Genomic DNA, 15,899 nt, shown 5'->3' with positions numbered 1-15,899 from the left:
AAAGTCAGGCATTCTCATCTTTTAGAGTCCGCCGATTGTCGCGTGTAAATTCAACCGCGAGCAGTTCACTCTCTCATTCTGTACACCTTTTCAATTAACAAGCTGCGTGGGAACCCGGCAGGATTCCGCTTTTTCTATGCCTTTCCGTGTGTAAGACTTAGAAGCATAATCGTTATTTGGTATGTAACGTAGAAAGCATGGGAACTCTCCTTCAATGGATGAAATCAAACGTCGAGAATGTTCATCGTGAAAGACGAACTTTAAATGACGATAGAGCGGACTAAAATGGACGTTACAAGACCGGTTAATTGGAACATAAGAAAAACGACATCTCGTATGCACCAATCGAATAGAATTGCTCCCGTTATTATGAATCACGATTTAGGAAAAGGTCGCGTTACGAAATCCCTCACTTTGCGGAGACGAATTTAATGGGATACTCATAATTGCGCAATTCGATGTTGCACAGTCAGCAAACCTCGAGACGCAAAAATAAAAATAACCACGGTGAGCGTAACGTGGCATTAGCAAACATTTCTCAACGATGGTGGAATGGTTTTCGTGGTGCATAAACGCCTGAAATGGAAACAAGCGTACTTTTATATTTTGTAAATATCGAACGCTCGAATTACTTTTCACCGTGTTTTTACGCAACGTATCACTTTTCGAAGTATTGTAAATTAGTGATCGAATAATTATACGATCAACAATATTGAGCATCACGCACGCAATGAGTCATACGAGTAATCACATTTTCTCAATTGCTGATATCGCATGGTCGTTATCTTTTATCGAATAAATAATACACTGTGTTAATGAAAGTTATAATTGACATAAATCGGTTTAAAAAATAGCAATTCAATATAAGTAAATTTTACTTTCGTCTGAAAATATTACACGTTATCAAAAATAAATCTCTTTATCAATGTATATTTTTACGATATACGTGTTTAATACAATTTACTTTACTCGCTTATCTTTTTTAAGTTTTTAAAGTTTTATTAAATTTTTTAATAATTTCTCTAAATTCTTTCTTCACGAGCGAATATCTTTCTTAGCAACTCGTTGCGTTATTTATTTATGATGGATCCATTTGATCGTGTATTTTCATTTGCATACTGTGCCGTGGACTGGCTCCTATATTTTAAATTCACAATTTCTGAGTAGGACTTTCCTTCTTCATGCCAGTTGCAGATTGAATTCCTCTCTGTTATGGAAAATTCATTTCCTATTCGTTCCATCTTTGACTCCGCCAGATTATTGCAGTGCTATACTGCATGCTGAGATACCGAGTGTATTACGTCGGAAAAAGAAAACAGAAAATCACTTTTGAGAATGCAAATAAATATTGAAAGACAAAATTAAATAATCCATACTAAAATATATTTTAATAAAAAGAAAAATTAAAAGTAATCATCTTAAATTTTTAAATCTCTAGTTGTGACATTTTCTGGTCTCGACATCCTTCGACCAGTATCTTGTGTAATAGTTGACAGACAAGATTGGATCGTCAGAGTTCAGAACTAATTTTCACATCGTTCTAAGCGTAGTTGACTCACCTATTGCGACCATGTCGTTGCCCCGCTCAAGGACAGTATACACTTCGAAAATTTCTCTATCTTCTGCGGTCTTTGTAACCAGTCCGCAGAAGAAAAGGTGACTGAGAGGAAGGAAACAGTGTGGGAAGAAAAACATACGAGAGAATGTTGAAAATTACCGTTGCTCGATATTCGTTCAGATCACGTAATGCTTCTTCTGTCCGAACACCGTGCTCGGTAACAGTACATTTTGTCATTTCGTGCCTCGTTTCTGTTACCGTTACCGATTCATTTGTACCTCAATGGAAAACCTCGGTTAGCTTGTATCCATTTCAATAAGCAGTTTCTATGGTATACGATAAAATTTGAATTGGGAATTTTTTCCGATTTTTAGTTCTTTTAAATAGATACTTTAATATTTTACTAAGTGAAAGTCACTTTAAAACTAATCATCGATTTATTCCGTTCCGTGAATTCCGCCTGCTGTGATTGTCCTTGCGGAGAGACGCGTTTTCCTGTTTGCGGTTACAGAGTAATAACAGTTAACACGATAACCAATCCAGATTTGGCGCACTCAGCGAAGAAATCGATATGGCTGTATTGCCGACCTCATTTTCATACGTAGTACCACTCGCAAAAAAGGAAAAAGCGGGTCATCTTTTCAGAAGCAGGAGAATTACATGCTAAGTAATTAACTCGTACGAGCTCGCTCGAGTCATTGAAAAACGTGCTTCGCGCCTAGTACCGTGATTACAGGCGCGGTGCTTTAGTTTTGAACGTCGTACATGCAAAATTTGCGCAACAGCGACGAGGAAAAATATGTAAAAGATTTTTATTATACTCTCGAGACTGGTTTTGGGCGACTTTCGATAATCGCTGATAGTTTTTGAAACCGTGAATGTAAAAATGTGTTGACTTTAATTCTAGAGGCCAAAATAAGACGAAAATTCGTTAATTGAGGCTTCGCTAAAAAGTTATTAACGTTTAATAACTTTTTAACGAAGCCTCAATGAACAAATTGCTATTCTTTATTTTCGTCTTATTTTGGCCTCTAGAATCTCCCATTAAAATTTTTCCCAGAAGTGACCGAACGCCCTGTATAACGAGTAGCCTCATAATTGTTAAACTTGATATTAAGAACTTGCGACGATTAGTCAGACTTGTCACTGTAGGGCAACGGGTTAATTATTCCCCTTTGATTATAGTTAGCGTTAAGACACGATCGTTAACGAAACACCTGTGTTCTCCAGGGTGGCAGAGTATGGGTACCACATCCGGAAAAGGTTTGGGAAGGCGCGGTGCTCCTGGAGGATTACAAGTTAAACCAGCCAAGGTTGAAGGTCCACACGGACGACTCGAACCAAACGAAGACTCTGGAAATAAAATCGGACGCTGACCTTCCGCCCCTGAGAAATCCCGATATACTCATAGGGGAGAATAATTTGACGTCGTTGTCGTTCCTTCACGAGCCAGCCGTCCTTTACAATCTCCAGATACGCTTCCAACGACATTGCATTTACACGTACTGCGGCATCGTTTTGGTTGCCTTCAATCCGTACAATGAGCTGCCCATTTACGGAAATGACACGATTTGGGCGTACAGAGGTCAGGCGATGGGCGACCTGGAGCCCCATATATTCGCCGTCGCCGAAGAGGCTTACACGAAATTGGAAAGGTTCAAGTCTTTCATTCAACAATTTTTCTTCTCGACGCTTTGACGGCTTTCCGTCCCATTTCCGTGGCGTTCGCGAAATATCCAACGAAAGGAAGCTTCGAAACTTTAGATCTGAGAATACGTCTCATAAATATCATGAAATAAATTTAAATTCGTTGTACATTTTATTTTGAAATTTAAAAATTATTAACTACTCGAGAATAACATAGAATTCGATAAGGTTATTTTTAAAGCTCTTAAAAGAGCTTATTTTAGAAGTTTCCCTGTATCCCTAATAGTTTCTAAAATAGCACCGGGGGATAAACTTTGAAGGGTGGTCTCGCCCCTTGAACTTCAATAACCGTAGCTGAACGAAAATACGTATCAAATCGTACATTAACTTAGCAGGAACGTTTCGCGTATATTTCTAGCGTGAGACGTTTCCGTAAAGATGAGTTTTAAATATTGTAACGTGAACGTAGGGAGGGTCACGATCAGTCCATCATCGTTTCCGGTGAGTCAGGCGCCGGAAAAACGGTATCTGCGAAATACACGATGCGATATTTCGCCACTGTCGGTGGCTCGACGACGGAAACGCAGGTCGAGAAAAAGGTTCTCGCCTCTTTGCCGATCATGGAAGCGATCGGTAATGCAAAAACAACGAGAAACGATAATTCCTCGAGGTTCGGCAAGTTCATTGAAATTCAGTTTAACAAGCATTACCACATAACGGGGGCCAGCATGAGGACTTACCTCCTCGAAAAATCGAGGGTCGTATTCCAGGTATGCAACTCTTCTTAGGAGTCGTAATCGTAACTATTTTTCGTATAATAATATATACAACTATTCTTGATACGACTATTTGAACAATAATTGTATGGGGTTGTTGAACAATTTGATAAGCAGAATTTTATTGGAAAAATATTCGTCTTTTATTCGGTATTTAAAATTTGTATCAAATCAGAATTTTATTACGATTATCATTGGAATTGAATGCATAACTATTGTACAATAAATAGTTACGTGTGTGGCTCCTATAACGTTCACGTGGCCGTCGATGGGTCTATTTATACCCAGGAATCAGGTTTTCTTCTCTTCAATGTCCAGGTACCTAGTACTCCTTATGCATCGTATGGATCGTATCTAGAAAAGCAGCTACATTTCAATCACATTTTCATTTATTGTTAACAAGTCTACAATTTTATTCAAATTGATCTGACAATTTATTCGTCATACCCTCCCTTATACATCACATTATTGATTTAGTGACAGTCGAAGAAGTATTCGAAATATCGGAACATAAGCATTTGTCCGCTACTGAACCATCGATACTTTTAAAATATCGGTCACGGGCTACGCGACTACAGTTTTTGCGTACAGTTATGTACACCTTCATCTTCAAATCCACTTTACATCTTCTCTTCCGCATAAGTTAATTCCCTGAATAGAAAACTATATTCCAGAGCGACGAAAGAAATCGAATATAAAATGTGTTTGCAATTCGTAAAAAAATATTTCTCGTTCTGCGAGTAAAAGGTAATATCATCGAAAGTTCAATAAATAACATTTCATGTTTTCCCTGGTGAGATTTTCTACAAAAATAAAATATACTTGTTTTTGAAAAAATTAGATATGAACAGACTCTATTGAACAGAGTATGACTTGGGCATCGGTACAAGTAGAAATACTGAATAATGGACAGACGCGCCAGGCAAATTGTATTTAATCACACGCATATTCAACTAGCTTTCAATTTCAATTATCTCCTATACGAATCATTATACAAAAAGTTATTATGCTGCAATTTTGCACATTAGTACTTATTATACCAGGAGTAGCGACAGAATTACACGTCGTGGGTCTGAAAGGACCCTTCGAAGGTCGTAGTGAATTTTTCGTCGACGGCCATGCAAGCGTTAATCATTTGCATGATCGTGCGGTTACGAAATGTTTAAATCGAACGTTTCTCTAGGCAAACGAGGAAAGAAACTACCACGTCTTTTACCAAATGTGCGCAGCCGCGACGCGCCTTCCTCACTTACATTTAGGCCATCAGGATAATTTTCACTACCTGAACCAAGGAAACAATCCGGTAATAGATGGCGTGGAAGATTTGGCCTGTTTCGACGAGACGATTAACGCACTTACCATGCTCGGATTCACGTCCAAACAGCAGGACGATATGCTTCGTATTTTAGCGGCTATAATGCACATAGGGAACATCGATATACAGAGCTCCGAGGTTCAGAATTCGAACAACGAAAAAGATACCGATGCCAGCTACATTCCCGTAAATATACATTTTTCGTCTTTCACGGAAACGCATTCTAATATTTCACGTATGCATTTTGCAACGTTACCTATTTGATAATCGATAACACTTACCCTTAACACTAGAATTACCGACAGTTATAGTGTATTTATTTGTACCAAAGAAATTAAAGCGATAGATACTCGAAGAAGCGTATAATGCAATGGAAATAAATGTTTACTCGTTCTTTTACAATTTTTAAATATTTTACAATTTTTATTAGAAATTACTTAGTTTGGTATTTCTAGCGTTAAGTAGTCGCACGGTGATTTAGAATAGCGTGTTTCAACTTTTTTTAGTCGTATTGTTCTCTGTTTTATTTATTTTTGTGGTCCCTAAAAAATAGCAAGTCTATTGTTTCAAGGGAAACACTTCGAAATTACGTACTGTTGCGTATTGCATACCTTATATTTGTTATTCTGACATTCACGATGCTGAAACTAGCGATTTAGTATTTTGTCGTGTTTCATCGAGGGGCAGTGGGTTTACTGTCCGGAAGTGAAATGTTAATTTTTGTGTGTTTGCAGCCGTCAGACAAGCATCTGTTGACGATTTGCGAGTTGTTAGGCACCGACGTGAACGCGATGAGAAAATGGCTGTGCCATAGAAAAATCGTATCGATGAGGGAGGTATTTCTGAAACCGATGAACGTGGAGCAAGCGATCGGCGCAAGAGACGCGCTGGCCAAGCACATTTACGCGGAACTGTTCAGTTGGATCGTGACTGGTATCAATAATTCCTTGCAATCTAAGAACAAACCTCAGTGCTTCATCGGCGTGCTCGACATTTACGGATTCGAGACGTTCGAGATCAATTCGTTCGAACAGTTTTGCATAAATTACGCAAACGAAAAGCTTCAGCAGCAGTTCAATCAGCATGTCTTCAAGCTAGAACAGGAGGAGTATCTCAAGGAAGAGATCGAGTGGACGTTCATAGACTTCTACGACAACCAGCCCTGCATCGACCTGATAGAAACGAAGCTGGGTATCTTGGACCTGTTGGACGAAGAGTGCAGAGTCAGTAAAATTCCTTCGCGCGTTTCTCTGACGTTTTGGTCAGACGAGAAAGACCGATCCGCGCGATCGTTAACCAGCTGTTTTAACAATAGATGCCGAAAGGTTCGGACAGTTCCTGGGCTGAGAAGCTGTACGCGAAGTGCGGGAAATCGAAACACTTCGAGAAGCCACGTTTCGGTACCTCCGCTTTCCTGATCCATCATTTCGCGGATCTAGTCCAGTACGAGACAGTCGGGTTTTTGGAAAAGAACAGGGACACCGTCATCGAGGAGCAGATCGACGTGCTACGAAACGGAGATGTGCGTAAAACGGATTCACGTTTATCGACTTTTCAATTCTCGATTTGGCAATAGTAATAGTTTTGGTCCAAGAAGCAATAGTACTGCGTTACGTATCGGATTTATTAATTGGGCTCATCGATTACCCAGTAGATCCCGCCTCAGGCGCGACGCTATTAATCGCTCGAACAATCTGTTAAACTAATCGTCTAGTAATTAACTATCGAGCAATTGGAATCTGTCCAACGATCGATGAATAGCGTCACGCCTAATGCAGAGTCTGTTGGATAATCCTTATCGATGGATGCATATAGCAGATTCGTAGCGAAAGGTAGCAAATGAAAATATCATTTAATAGGCGACACAATATAATAATCGTATACAGAATATTAAAGCAACTTATAAAATTGTGAAAAAGTCTGTTCGCTAGAAAGGATTACTTTCATTTATTTAGTTGCAACGTTAATATTCAATTCCATTCTACACTTTCTGTGACAAAAATCAGCGACTACGAGGTACGACTGTATACTTTGAACGTAAAGCAAACACCGTAGACTATTTATTTATGTACTTTGACATAGATTTATATGGTTTTGTCGGTACGTTGAAAACCTTACGTGTTTTATCGTTTCAGAATAAACTGTTGAAGAAGTTATTCAGCGAGGAGGATCCGAAGCTTGCGGTACCGTCGAACGTGAGAGTTAAAATTTCCGCTCAGAAACCATTATTGAATACGCCCAAGCAAAATAAGAAAACGGTAATCCTTACGAATGATAGGACGTAGCTGTTATTTGTTCTTATGCGAGTCATACGTCAGACGATACAATTTATGCCCGGTTAACGAAATCTGTAGGTAGGATCGCAGTTCCGAGATTCTTTGAATATGCTGATGGCAACGTTAAACGCGACCACTCCACATTACGTGCGCTGCATCAAACCAAACGAAACAAAGGAAGCTTTCGAGTACAACCCCGTTCGCGCGGTCCAACAATTACGGGCTTGCGGTGTACTGGAAACAATCAGAATATCCGCGGCCGGATTCCCCAGTCAAAGAACGTACAGTGAATTCTTCCTTAGGTACAGATGTCTGTGCAAATTTAAGGACATACGACGCGACGATCTCAAAGAGACCTGCAGACGCATATTAGCAAGGTCGGTTACCTTTTGCTCCCTATAATATTGTTCTAAGTATTATGCAGGGTGTCGACAACGATATTCGATGTAGAGTTAAATCGGAAGTAAAATTAATAACAGACAGAACGAATTGTAAACAGTATCTTGAAATGATAAACGAAGAGATAGATATGTTACAAGAATTGCCAAAGATAAATGTATTTATCAGCACGATAATTCCGCCGTGCAAGAGTAGTAAAGAAGTACTTTTCTTCGAAAAGCATGCGAGTTTCGATATATAGAATTGTTACGCCTTGCCAAAGATTTGAAACAGTTCGTTCAGGATAAATGGAGGAGTCTAGGTAAAAAAAAAGTATTGCAAAACAAGTATTGGAAATCATTAATTACTGTTCTATATTTCCTGGAACATCCTTTTGTGTTTCGAAGCGATTAGACGATTGTTTTAAACTGAGCTACTCCATAAAAAGAATTTGTTCGAAATTTCTCGTGATTACAATACGTTTCCCTTTTGTGCGTTGGAAAGTAACTATAATATTGAATGTACAGTACCGTATACTTTCAAATTCTCGAACCCTTGCATTTTAACTCTCTGCATTCTGTTCAAAGTCTGCGACAAATTGAAATTAACGCTTCAGGTATATCAAGGATGAAGACAAATTCAAATTCGGGAAAACAAAGGTCCTCTTTCGGGCTGGTCAAGTGGCCTATTTGGAAAAGCTTCGGGCCGAGCGGCAACGTGATGCTTGCGTCATGATACAGAAAACAGTACGCGGTCTAATATATCGTAACAGATACAGAAAGATACGGCGAGCCGTGCTTGGCCTTCAGAGGTACGGAAGGGGTTACATCGCCAGACAGAAAGCTCGAGCCGTGAGGGAAGAAAGAGCCGCGATAAAGATTCAAGCTCGCGTGAAAGGTTGGCTGAAGAGGCGTCGATACGTCCAAATAAAGCGCACAATTATTGGCATTCAGACGTACGGCAGGGGCAAAATGGCACGAGAAAGGTACAGGTTGATGAAAGACAACGCTGCCGCGACGGTAATTCAGCGATTCTGTCGAGGATACCTAGCGCGAATGGCGTGCAAACAGAAACTGAAGGATATCGTCATCGCCCAAGCTGCCGTGAGAAGATACCTGGCGAAGAAAATGTTCCGAAGATTGAAGGCTGAAGCAAGGAGCGTGGAGCACGTGAAGTCCTTGAACAAAGGATTAGAGAAGAAGATCATCATGCTGCAGCAAAAGATCACCGATCTCGTATGTTTTGCTTTCTCGTTGTTGTCTGAGTCTTTATAAGGTTGATCATAGAAGCGAACCTTGTGATTCTCTATTCCTTTTTTTTTTTTTTAGACAAAGGAAAATCAAGGATTAAAGAACGTTCAAAACGAAATAGTGGATCTGAAACACAAACTGGAAGCACTAAAAGCGGTAGATGTTGAGAATAAGAAACTGCACGTTACCCTGTTGGAAAAGGAGAAAGAATTGGATAAGATGCAAGATTTGATAAAGGTTGAAAGAGATGAAAAGATGGACATTTTGCAGGTACCTCGATACGTAGAATTTGAATTTGACAGGATATCTGTTGTCGCGCTAAATTCGATATACTTTTGTTAGGACAAGGAAAAAAGCAGTCTCGAGAAGCAGAACGAGAACGAAAAGCTCCAAGATCAAATCGAAAAATTACGAAAAGAGCTTTCGGTGGCTAACGAGAAACTGAAGAACAACCAACGCGGCGCTGAAGAGAACTTGAAGCATCGATTGGAGCAAGAGAAGGATCTACTCCTGCTGGATCAGGATCAGGATCGCGGCGCTTATCAACGACTGTTGAAAGAGTATCACGATTTGGAGCAACACTCGGAAATGTTAGAACAGCAACTCGCGATGCGCGCTCCAGCACACTCTCGTTCTCTCAGCAATGCTTCCAGCGGTAGCGGGCAAATTATGTCCACGGAACTTCCGCCTGATGATCTGAATATCGTAAGATTTTAATCTGGTATTCCCTCTAAAGCGTCTAAAGTCTATTTTCTTAGAAAGTATTATGGATAACAAACAAAATTTTTAGTAGAAGAAATAATCCGTAGACGGAATGATAAATTAAACTTTACTGTAATTCTATCCGTAATAATTCTCGAGATAATAGTTTATAAATCTTCAGAGGGAAGACTTATCTTGCTCGTAACACGCTTTAATTTTATTCGCGCGTAATTTTGAAGGATCTAGGGTACGGATCGGTACGATCGACGGCTCCCTCTTCGACTGCTTATTCGCGGGTAGAAACGATTGATTGGAATCAACAGCGATCGGATAGTCCATTGGATGGGGAGGTGCAATCGCATAAATCGCCTCCCGAGACGAACGGACCGGCACACGCGCCGGTGGACGTCGGTCTTGTCCTGAAACTTCAACAGAAATTGAAAGACGTTGAGAAAGAAAAGGGAAGATTAATTAGGATGGTAGAAGATTTGGAACGCGACAATCCTGAAGAGACTTCGAGGACACAAGACACGTTTAGGGTAATTTTCTACGTCAGATAGTAGTTGTTTAATAGAGGTTCGAATAGCTGCTGATACCAAGACTTCGTGTTTACAGCTTCAAGAACTCGAAATGGAAAACGCTCAACTGAAGAAAGATTTAGGTACGCTCAGGAAGTGCGTATCCTCTGCAGGTTTACCAGGTGCACAACAGAATCTTATGGGTAATTTATTAACAATTCTGGCTCAGGAATTCTTGCATTATTTATTTCATCACGTTCTATAACTTTAGTTTGCTTCTCTCCTTTCTTTCTATCTATTTAGTACGCTTGTACATATGTGCATAAATGTCTGCTAATCTTTTCTTTCTGTTTACTAAATGTATCCACAAAAACCGAAGTTAGTTCGGTCTTACACCATGTACAAATACATGGCAAATCAATAATTCGAAGGCTTTTGCTTTTGTCTCACGATTAATGATTTATTTTTCGCACGTGGCTTCATATTATACGGGCCACCCTGTGTACATACTATGCTTCAATATTACGCATCGATTCGTATTATTGTCCATAATAATTGCAATAAATAAAAACCATTACAGCAAAATGGCGTTATGTTTCTTTGAATCACACGATCATCCTTTGGTCGGAAGGCATCCGACGAAACTGATAGGGCAAGGTGCGATAAATAATTTCCATTCTAGGGCAATTCGACGCGCTTCAGGAAGAGCTCGAGAGAAGAAGAGAAGAATGCATTCAGTTGCACAGCGTGTTGGCCGATAATACGCGAAGAATGAAGAGCTTAGGCTCGAATTATGGCCGAGACGTGGACATTATAAACGAAGACGGAGAACTGGTGCTCGCGTTCGAAACGCAGAAAAAGATCAACAGGTAAATCGAGATTTCCCAGGGCGTGTGCCGCCTTTTTCTTAACGAGAAGGAGAAGAGCACCGTGTCTAATCGTCGTTTTGTCGTTTGTGCATGCACTTCAATTTTCAGTAAACTTAAGACAAAGCGAAAGGCCTCGAGAGAGTGAGTTGAGAAGATATTTTGCCCGCGAATAGTCAGCGGCTCCCGTTTACTGATCTTAATACTGTTCAATCGGGACAAATCGGTGCACATGCTAAATTTATTTGTCATATGTACTTACGAATATACGAAACATGTAAAAAGCTCGATGTTAGTTTAAAGAAATATTTCGATTATAAAATAGTCGGAAGTATTTTAAGTTCCCACGTTTCTTTCGATTGAACAATTCTGAAATTAGTTGAACATTTTTAGCGGCGCGTTAAATGATCTTTTCTCGCTCTTCGTTTCAAAGACAATTAGAGGACGAGCTACAGACGAAAGAAAAAGGTTGGCGGGAGCAAAGGAACGAATGGCGGGCGGAAATCGACAGGCTGCAGGAAGAAATTGAGAAGCAACAGAAGTTGCTGTCCGTGAATCTGAGCAAATCGCCGCAGACTCAGAACGAGGCCTATATGCACCACGAAATTGCCCGATTAACGTCCGAAAATTTGGTAAAGAGACGCACGAATCCTTTCAAAACATCATGGTGTCGGTGATAGTTTTTAACAATTTGTATCGATCAAACTTTAGGAACTGCAAGAGAAATATGACAAAATAGCAGAAGAATGCAGAAAATTCAAGAGACAATGCAAAATTCTCGCGAAACGTCTGCGAGATGCAGGTTGTGAGTATACATTATTAAAAATAAATATTACGAATAAAATAAATATGCATTCGTCTTTTTCGAATACTTATGCGAGAGTACGATATAACGGAACAGCGTAACTTGTAAATCGGTATTAAAGTTGTATAATATTTCAATGCTTTCGAAGATGAGGGCGACGATAAGGAGAATAAGGATCGGCCTTATATTTCAAAGGGCGCCGGTGAGTGCGTGGTCCAGTGTTTCACTTTATTCGCACTTCACGCAGGCCATAACTCACCCTAGCTCATAAATCAACAACCATATCGTTCACGACGAAGTTCAAAAATAAGATGAAAATATTACTATATCGTATAAAAGACAGGTTAATAATTAATTAATATTTCAACTGTGTCGAACACATATGTAAACATACTGCCAATGGTGACAATGATGTGCTTTTGAACTTACGTTTATACAGGGTGTTCGGCCACCCCTGGGAAAAATTCTAATGGGGGATTCTAGAGGCCAAAATAAGGCGAAAATCAAGAATACCAATTTGTTGATGAAGGCTTCGTTAAACAGTTATTAACGTTTAAAGTTCCGACAGTACTGAATTTTTTTCTCGAAAATGCGTAGAATTTCGGGGGTATGTCTATTCACCAAAAATGATTGCAATTGACCCCTGCAACTAAAAATAATTTTTCCAGAACGATTTGAAATTTTTTTTTTCCGACGAAAAATTTTATACCTTCTCGAATTTTTTTCTCGAAAGTGGGTAGGATTTCGGGGGTATGTCTATTCACCAAAAATGATTGTAATTGACCCCCGCAACCGAAAATAATTTTTCCAGAACGATTTGTAATTTTTTAATTTAATTTTTTAATAACTTTTTAACGAAGCCTCAATCAACAAATTGGTATTCTTGATTTTCGTCTTATTTTGGCCTCTAGAATCCTGTATTAAAGTTTTTCCCAGGGGTGGCCAAACACTCTGTATAATATTTTCATCTTATTTCAATTTATATAATACACTGTCACAATTTGATCGTTTAACTTGGAGACAAGCTGTATATCCGAGGATGAAGTCACAAAATTTAATATTTTCTTGTAGTGCTAGATAATACGGAACCAACGAGTGATCCGGCAATATCTTCCACTGGTAATTCAGGAGATAACGGTAGCAACATGCCAGCCATTCGAAAGAAAGAGAGGGACTATCAAGGCATGTTTGAGTGCAGCAAAGAGGACATTAACATAGTAATACGTCATCTAGTTATAGGTAAATTCAGTCAACAATTCAGTATAAAATATATAGCCAGTCGACAAAGTCTATTTAGTTACATACGCATGAAATTTCGAGGAAACATTTCCGGCCTCGCATTAGATTTTCGGTAAGGAATTTTTTTCTCGAAACTGCGTAAGATTTCGGGGGTGTGTCTATCGACCAAAAATGATTGCAATTGACCCCCGGAACTGAAAATAATTTTTTTAGAACAATTTGAAATTTTTTAATTTCATCGAAAAATTTCACACCTCGAGATTTTTTTCTCATATTTTCTCATATTTCTAAGCTACGATAATTTCTTGCAGACTTGAAACCCAGGATCGCGGTAACATTGCTTCCTGGCCTGCCAGCGTACATCCTTTTTATGTGCATCAGGCACACAGATTGCATAAATGACGACAAGAAAGTTAGACAAATATTAACAACTTACCTGAACGCTGTGAAACGCGTGGTAAAAAAGCGTGAGGATTTCGATTCGAGCGTGCTTTGGCTCAGTAACACGCTGAGATTATTGCACAATATGAAACAATACTCTGGAGACAAACCGTTCCAGCTCGAGAACACACCGCGACAGAACGAGCAATGTCTAAAGAATTTCGATTTAAGCGAGTACCGGGTCGTGTTGAGTAACGTGGCGTTGTGGATCTTCAATAACATCGTGACTAACTTAAAAGAGAGGATTCAGGCTCTGACCGTACCTGCCCTCTTGGAACACGAGGCCATAACGGGCTTGGACTCTAACAAACCAGGTCGACCCCGATCCTCGTCCATGGGGGAAGAACCAGAGTCAACGCAACAAAAGCTCGAGAAACTTCTAGACGAGCTCTCTACTGTTTACAAAACATTGCAGTATCACGGCGTCGATCCCGAGATCGTCGTACAGCTTTTCAAGCAACTTTTCTACTTCATGTGTGCCAGTGCTTTGAATAATCTACTTTTGAGGAACGAGCTTTGCCGTTGGACAAAAGGTATGCAAATAAGATATAATTTAAGCCATCTGGAGCAATGGGGAAGAGATAGGCAATTAGAACCGGCCACGGAGGCGCTTCAACCGATCATCCAAGCCGCGCAGCTTCTTCAAGCCCGTAAAACGGACGAGGATGTAAATTCCGTTTGCGAAATGTGCAACAAATTGACCGCAAATCAAATAGTAAAAATTTTGAATTTGTACACGCCTGCTGACGACTTCGAGAGTCGCGTGCCTGTTTCGTTTATTAAGAAAGTGCAAGCCAAACTTGACGAGCGGTGCGAGAACAACGAGCAAGTAAGTTTATACCATTGTTTCTCGAACTGGGAGTCCGTAGAACGTAGACGATTCACAAAAATGAAGAATATTTCTTTTCAGCTGCTGATGGATCTAAAGTACTCGTATCCAGTAAGATTCTCGTTCAACCCGTCTGATATTCGATTAGAAGATATCGAAATACCGGAAGTACTTCATTTGCCCATGCTCAAGAAAGTGTAATCATAGTAATCAACAAATTTAGAGGCCCCGCTGCGCATGTAACTTTTAGTTGAGTAACCGTCTAACGAGTAATGAAATTTGCATAGCCTATTTATTAAAAAAAAAAAGAAGAAAAAAAGAAAAAAAAGTCAAACAATTAACGTCGTTGATTGTTTGACTTTCTGAGTTAGATAATGCATCGAGCGGGTCATCGATATCATGTTTTGTATGTTTTTTTTTTACTCCAGTAATTTGTATTTTACGATGCATAATTCCTGTCCGTGTCCACGCGAAACATGTTGGTTTATAGAATATGTTTCATGGATGATAAAAAAAAAAAAAAAAAAAAAAAAAAAACATATTTTTCGTTGTTCTTAGCGTATAACGGTATACGTCGAGACTTGAGAATGGTGTCAATGTGTGTAACGCTCTGCTGGAGCTTGGAATTAGTATTATTATAAAGAGGAGCAGCGAAATATGAAGATGCAAGTATGCACGACGAAACGAAGTGCCGAATTCTATATTGAAAAATAGAGAAGTATTGTTATCGAGATTAATGAAGTTTAAAGCAATGCGTTGTTCGTTCGATATTGTTAGTCTATCGAAAAATGTTATGGCAAGTATTGCAACTCCAAGCAAGAACTTTATGCGCGCAATATTGGTAATCCATTGGGGATGTGTACTTAATATGTAAAAAGGGAAAGGCGTGGAAGAGATATAATGTTACGTTGGGATAGATTGTATATTTTGTGATACGAGAAAGATTAATTACCAAGTCGGTTCCCAGAAACCGAAAGACAAGAGGATATGAAAGAAACGAGCGGGAGAGAGTAAGACAGGTATATATTGTTGTTATAATATAATTTATAAATATGTACAAGCGATTGTATTTTGTGCCATTTTATTAGTAGAACGTAACCAAATTCTGTTTCCTACATTGATCTGCATTTACGTTTACGCTTTACGAATACATTCTATAGAACTAACCTTTTGTAAACAAAATCCCTTCTCCCGGAGTGTACATACAGAGAGAAGAATCTGTTAACACGATTATACCTTGACTCGATGTGACAAATTTATTTGTTCCTACAATGAAAATAAAGAGATCGTTGATGGAAA

General features: G+C 39.3%; 1 protein-coding gene across 5 annotated transcripts in view; it reads left to right on the top strand.

Annotated features, from left to right (window-relative positions):
• The window catches only part of Didum (dilute class unconventional myosin), a 25,531-nt gene extending 9,632 nt beyond the window's left edge, over positions 1-15,899 (top strand). Inside the window, exons 2-21 of one of the 5 annotated variants that reach the window (XM_076778692.1) lie at positions 2,789-3,213; positions 3,675-3,975; positions 5,165-5,482; positions 6,031-6,519; positions 6,612-6,818; positions 7,432-7,554; positions 7,651-7,949; positions 8,567-9,185; positions 9,279-9,470; positions 9,543-9,905; positions 10,142-10,441; positions 10,518-10,602; positions 11,103-11,289; positions 11,398-11,430; positions 11,720-11,918; positions 11,998-12,091; positions 12,240-12,293; positions 13,163-13,330; positions 13,642-14,600; positions 14,682-15,899. In XM_076778692.1, the coding sequence (XP_076634807.1) occupies positions 2,789-3,213; positions 3,675-3,975; positions 5,165-5,482; positions 6,031-6,519; positions 6,612-6,818; positions 7,432-7,554; positions 7,651-7,949; positions 8,567-9,185; positions 9,279-9,470; positions 9,543-9,905; positions 10,142-10,441; positions 10,518-10,602; positions 11,103-11,289; positions 11,398-11,430; positions 11,720-11,918; positions 11,998-12,091; positions 12,240-12,293; positions 13,163-13,330; positions 13,642-14,600; positions 14,682-14,801 (5,535 nt within the window). In that variant the 3' untranslated portion in view covers positions 14,802-15,899. Of the gene's footprint in view, positions 1-2,788; positions 3,214-3,674; positions 3,976-5,164; positions 5,483-6,030; positions 6,520-6,611; positions 6,819-7,431; positions 7,555-7,650; positions 7,950-8,566; positions 9,186-9,278; positions 9,471-9,542; positions 9,906-10,141; positions 10,442-10,517; positions 10,624-11,102; positions 11,290-11,397; positions 11,431-11,719; positions 11,919-11,997; positions 12,092-12,239; positions 12,294-13,162; positions 13,331-13,641; positions 14,601-14,681 lie in introns of all 5 variants that reach the window. The other 4 variants (XM_076778691.1, XM_076778693.1, XM_076778694.1 and 1 more) reach the window with 4 other exon arrangements.

Source organism: Colletes latitarsis, chromosome 11 (genome assembly GCF_051014445.1).
Source record: "Colletes latitarsis isolate SP2378_abdomen chromosome 11, iyColLati1, whole genome shotgun sequence".
Classification (NCBI taxonomy): domain Eukaryota; kingdom Metazoa; phylum Arthropoda; class Insecta; order Hymenoptera; family Colletidae; genus Colletes; species Colletes latitarsis.
The sequence above is the reverse complement of the archived record's forward strand: the minus strand, read 5'-3'. Positions and strand labels throughout refer to the sequence as shown.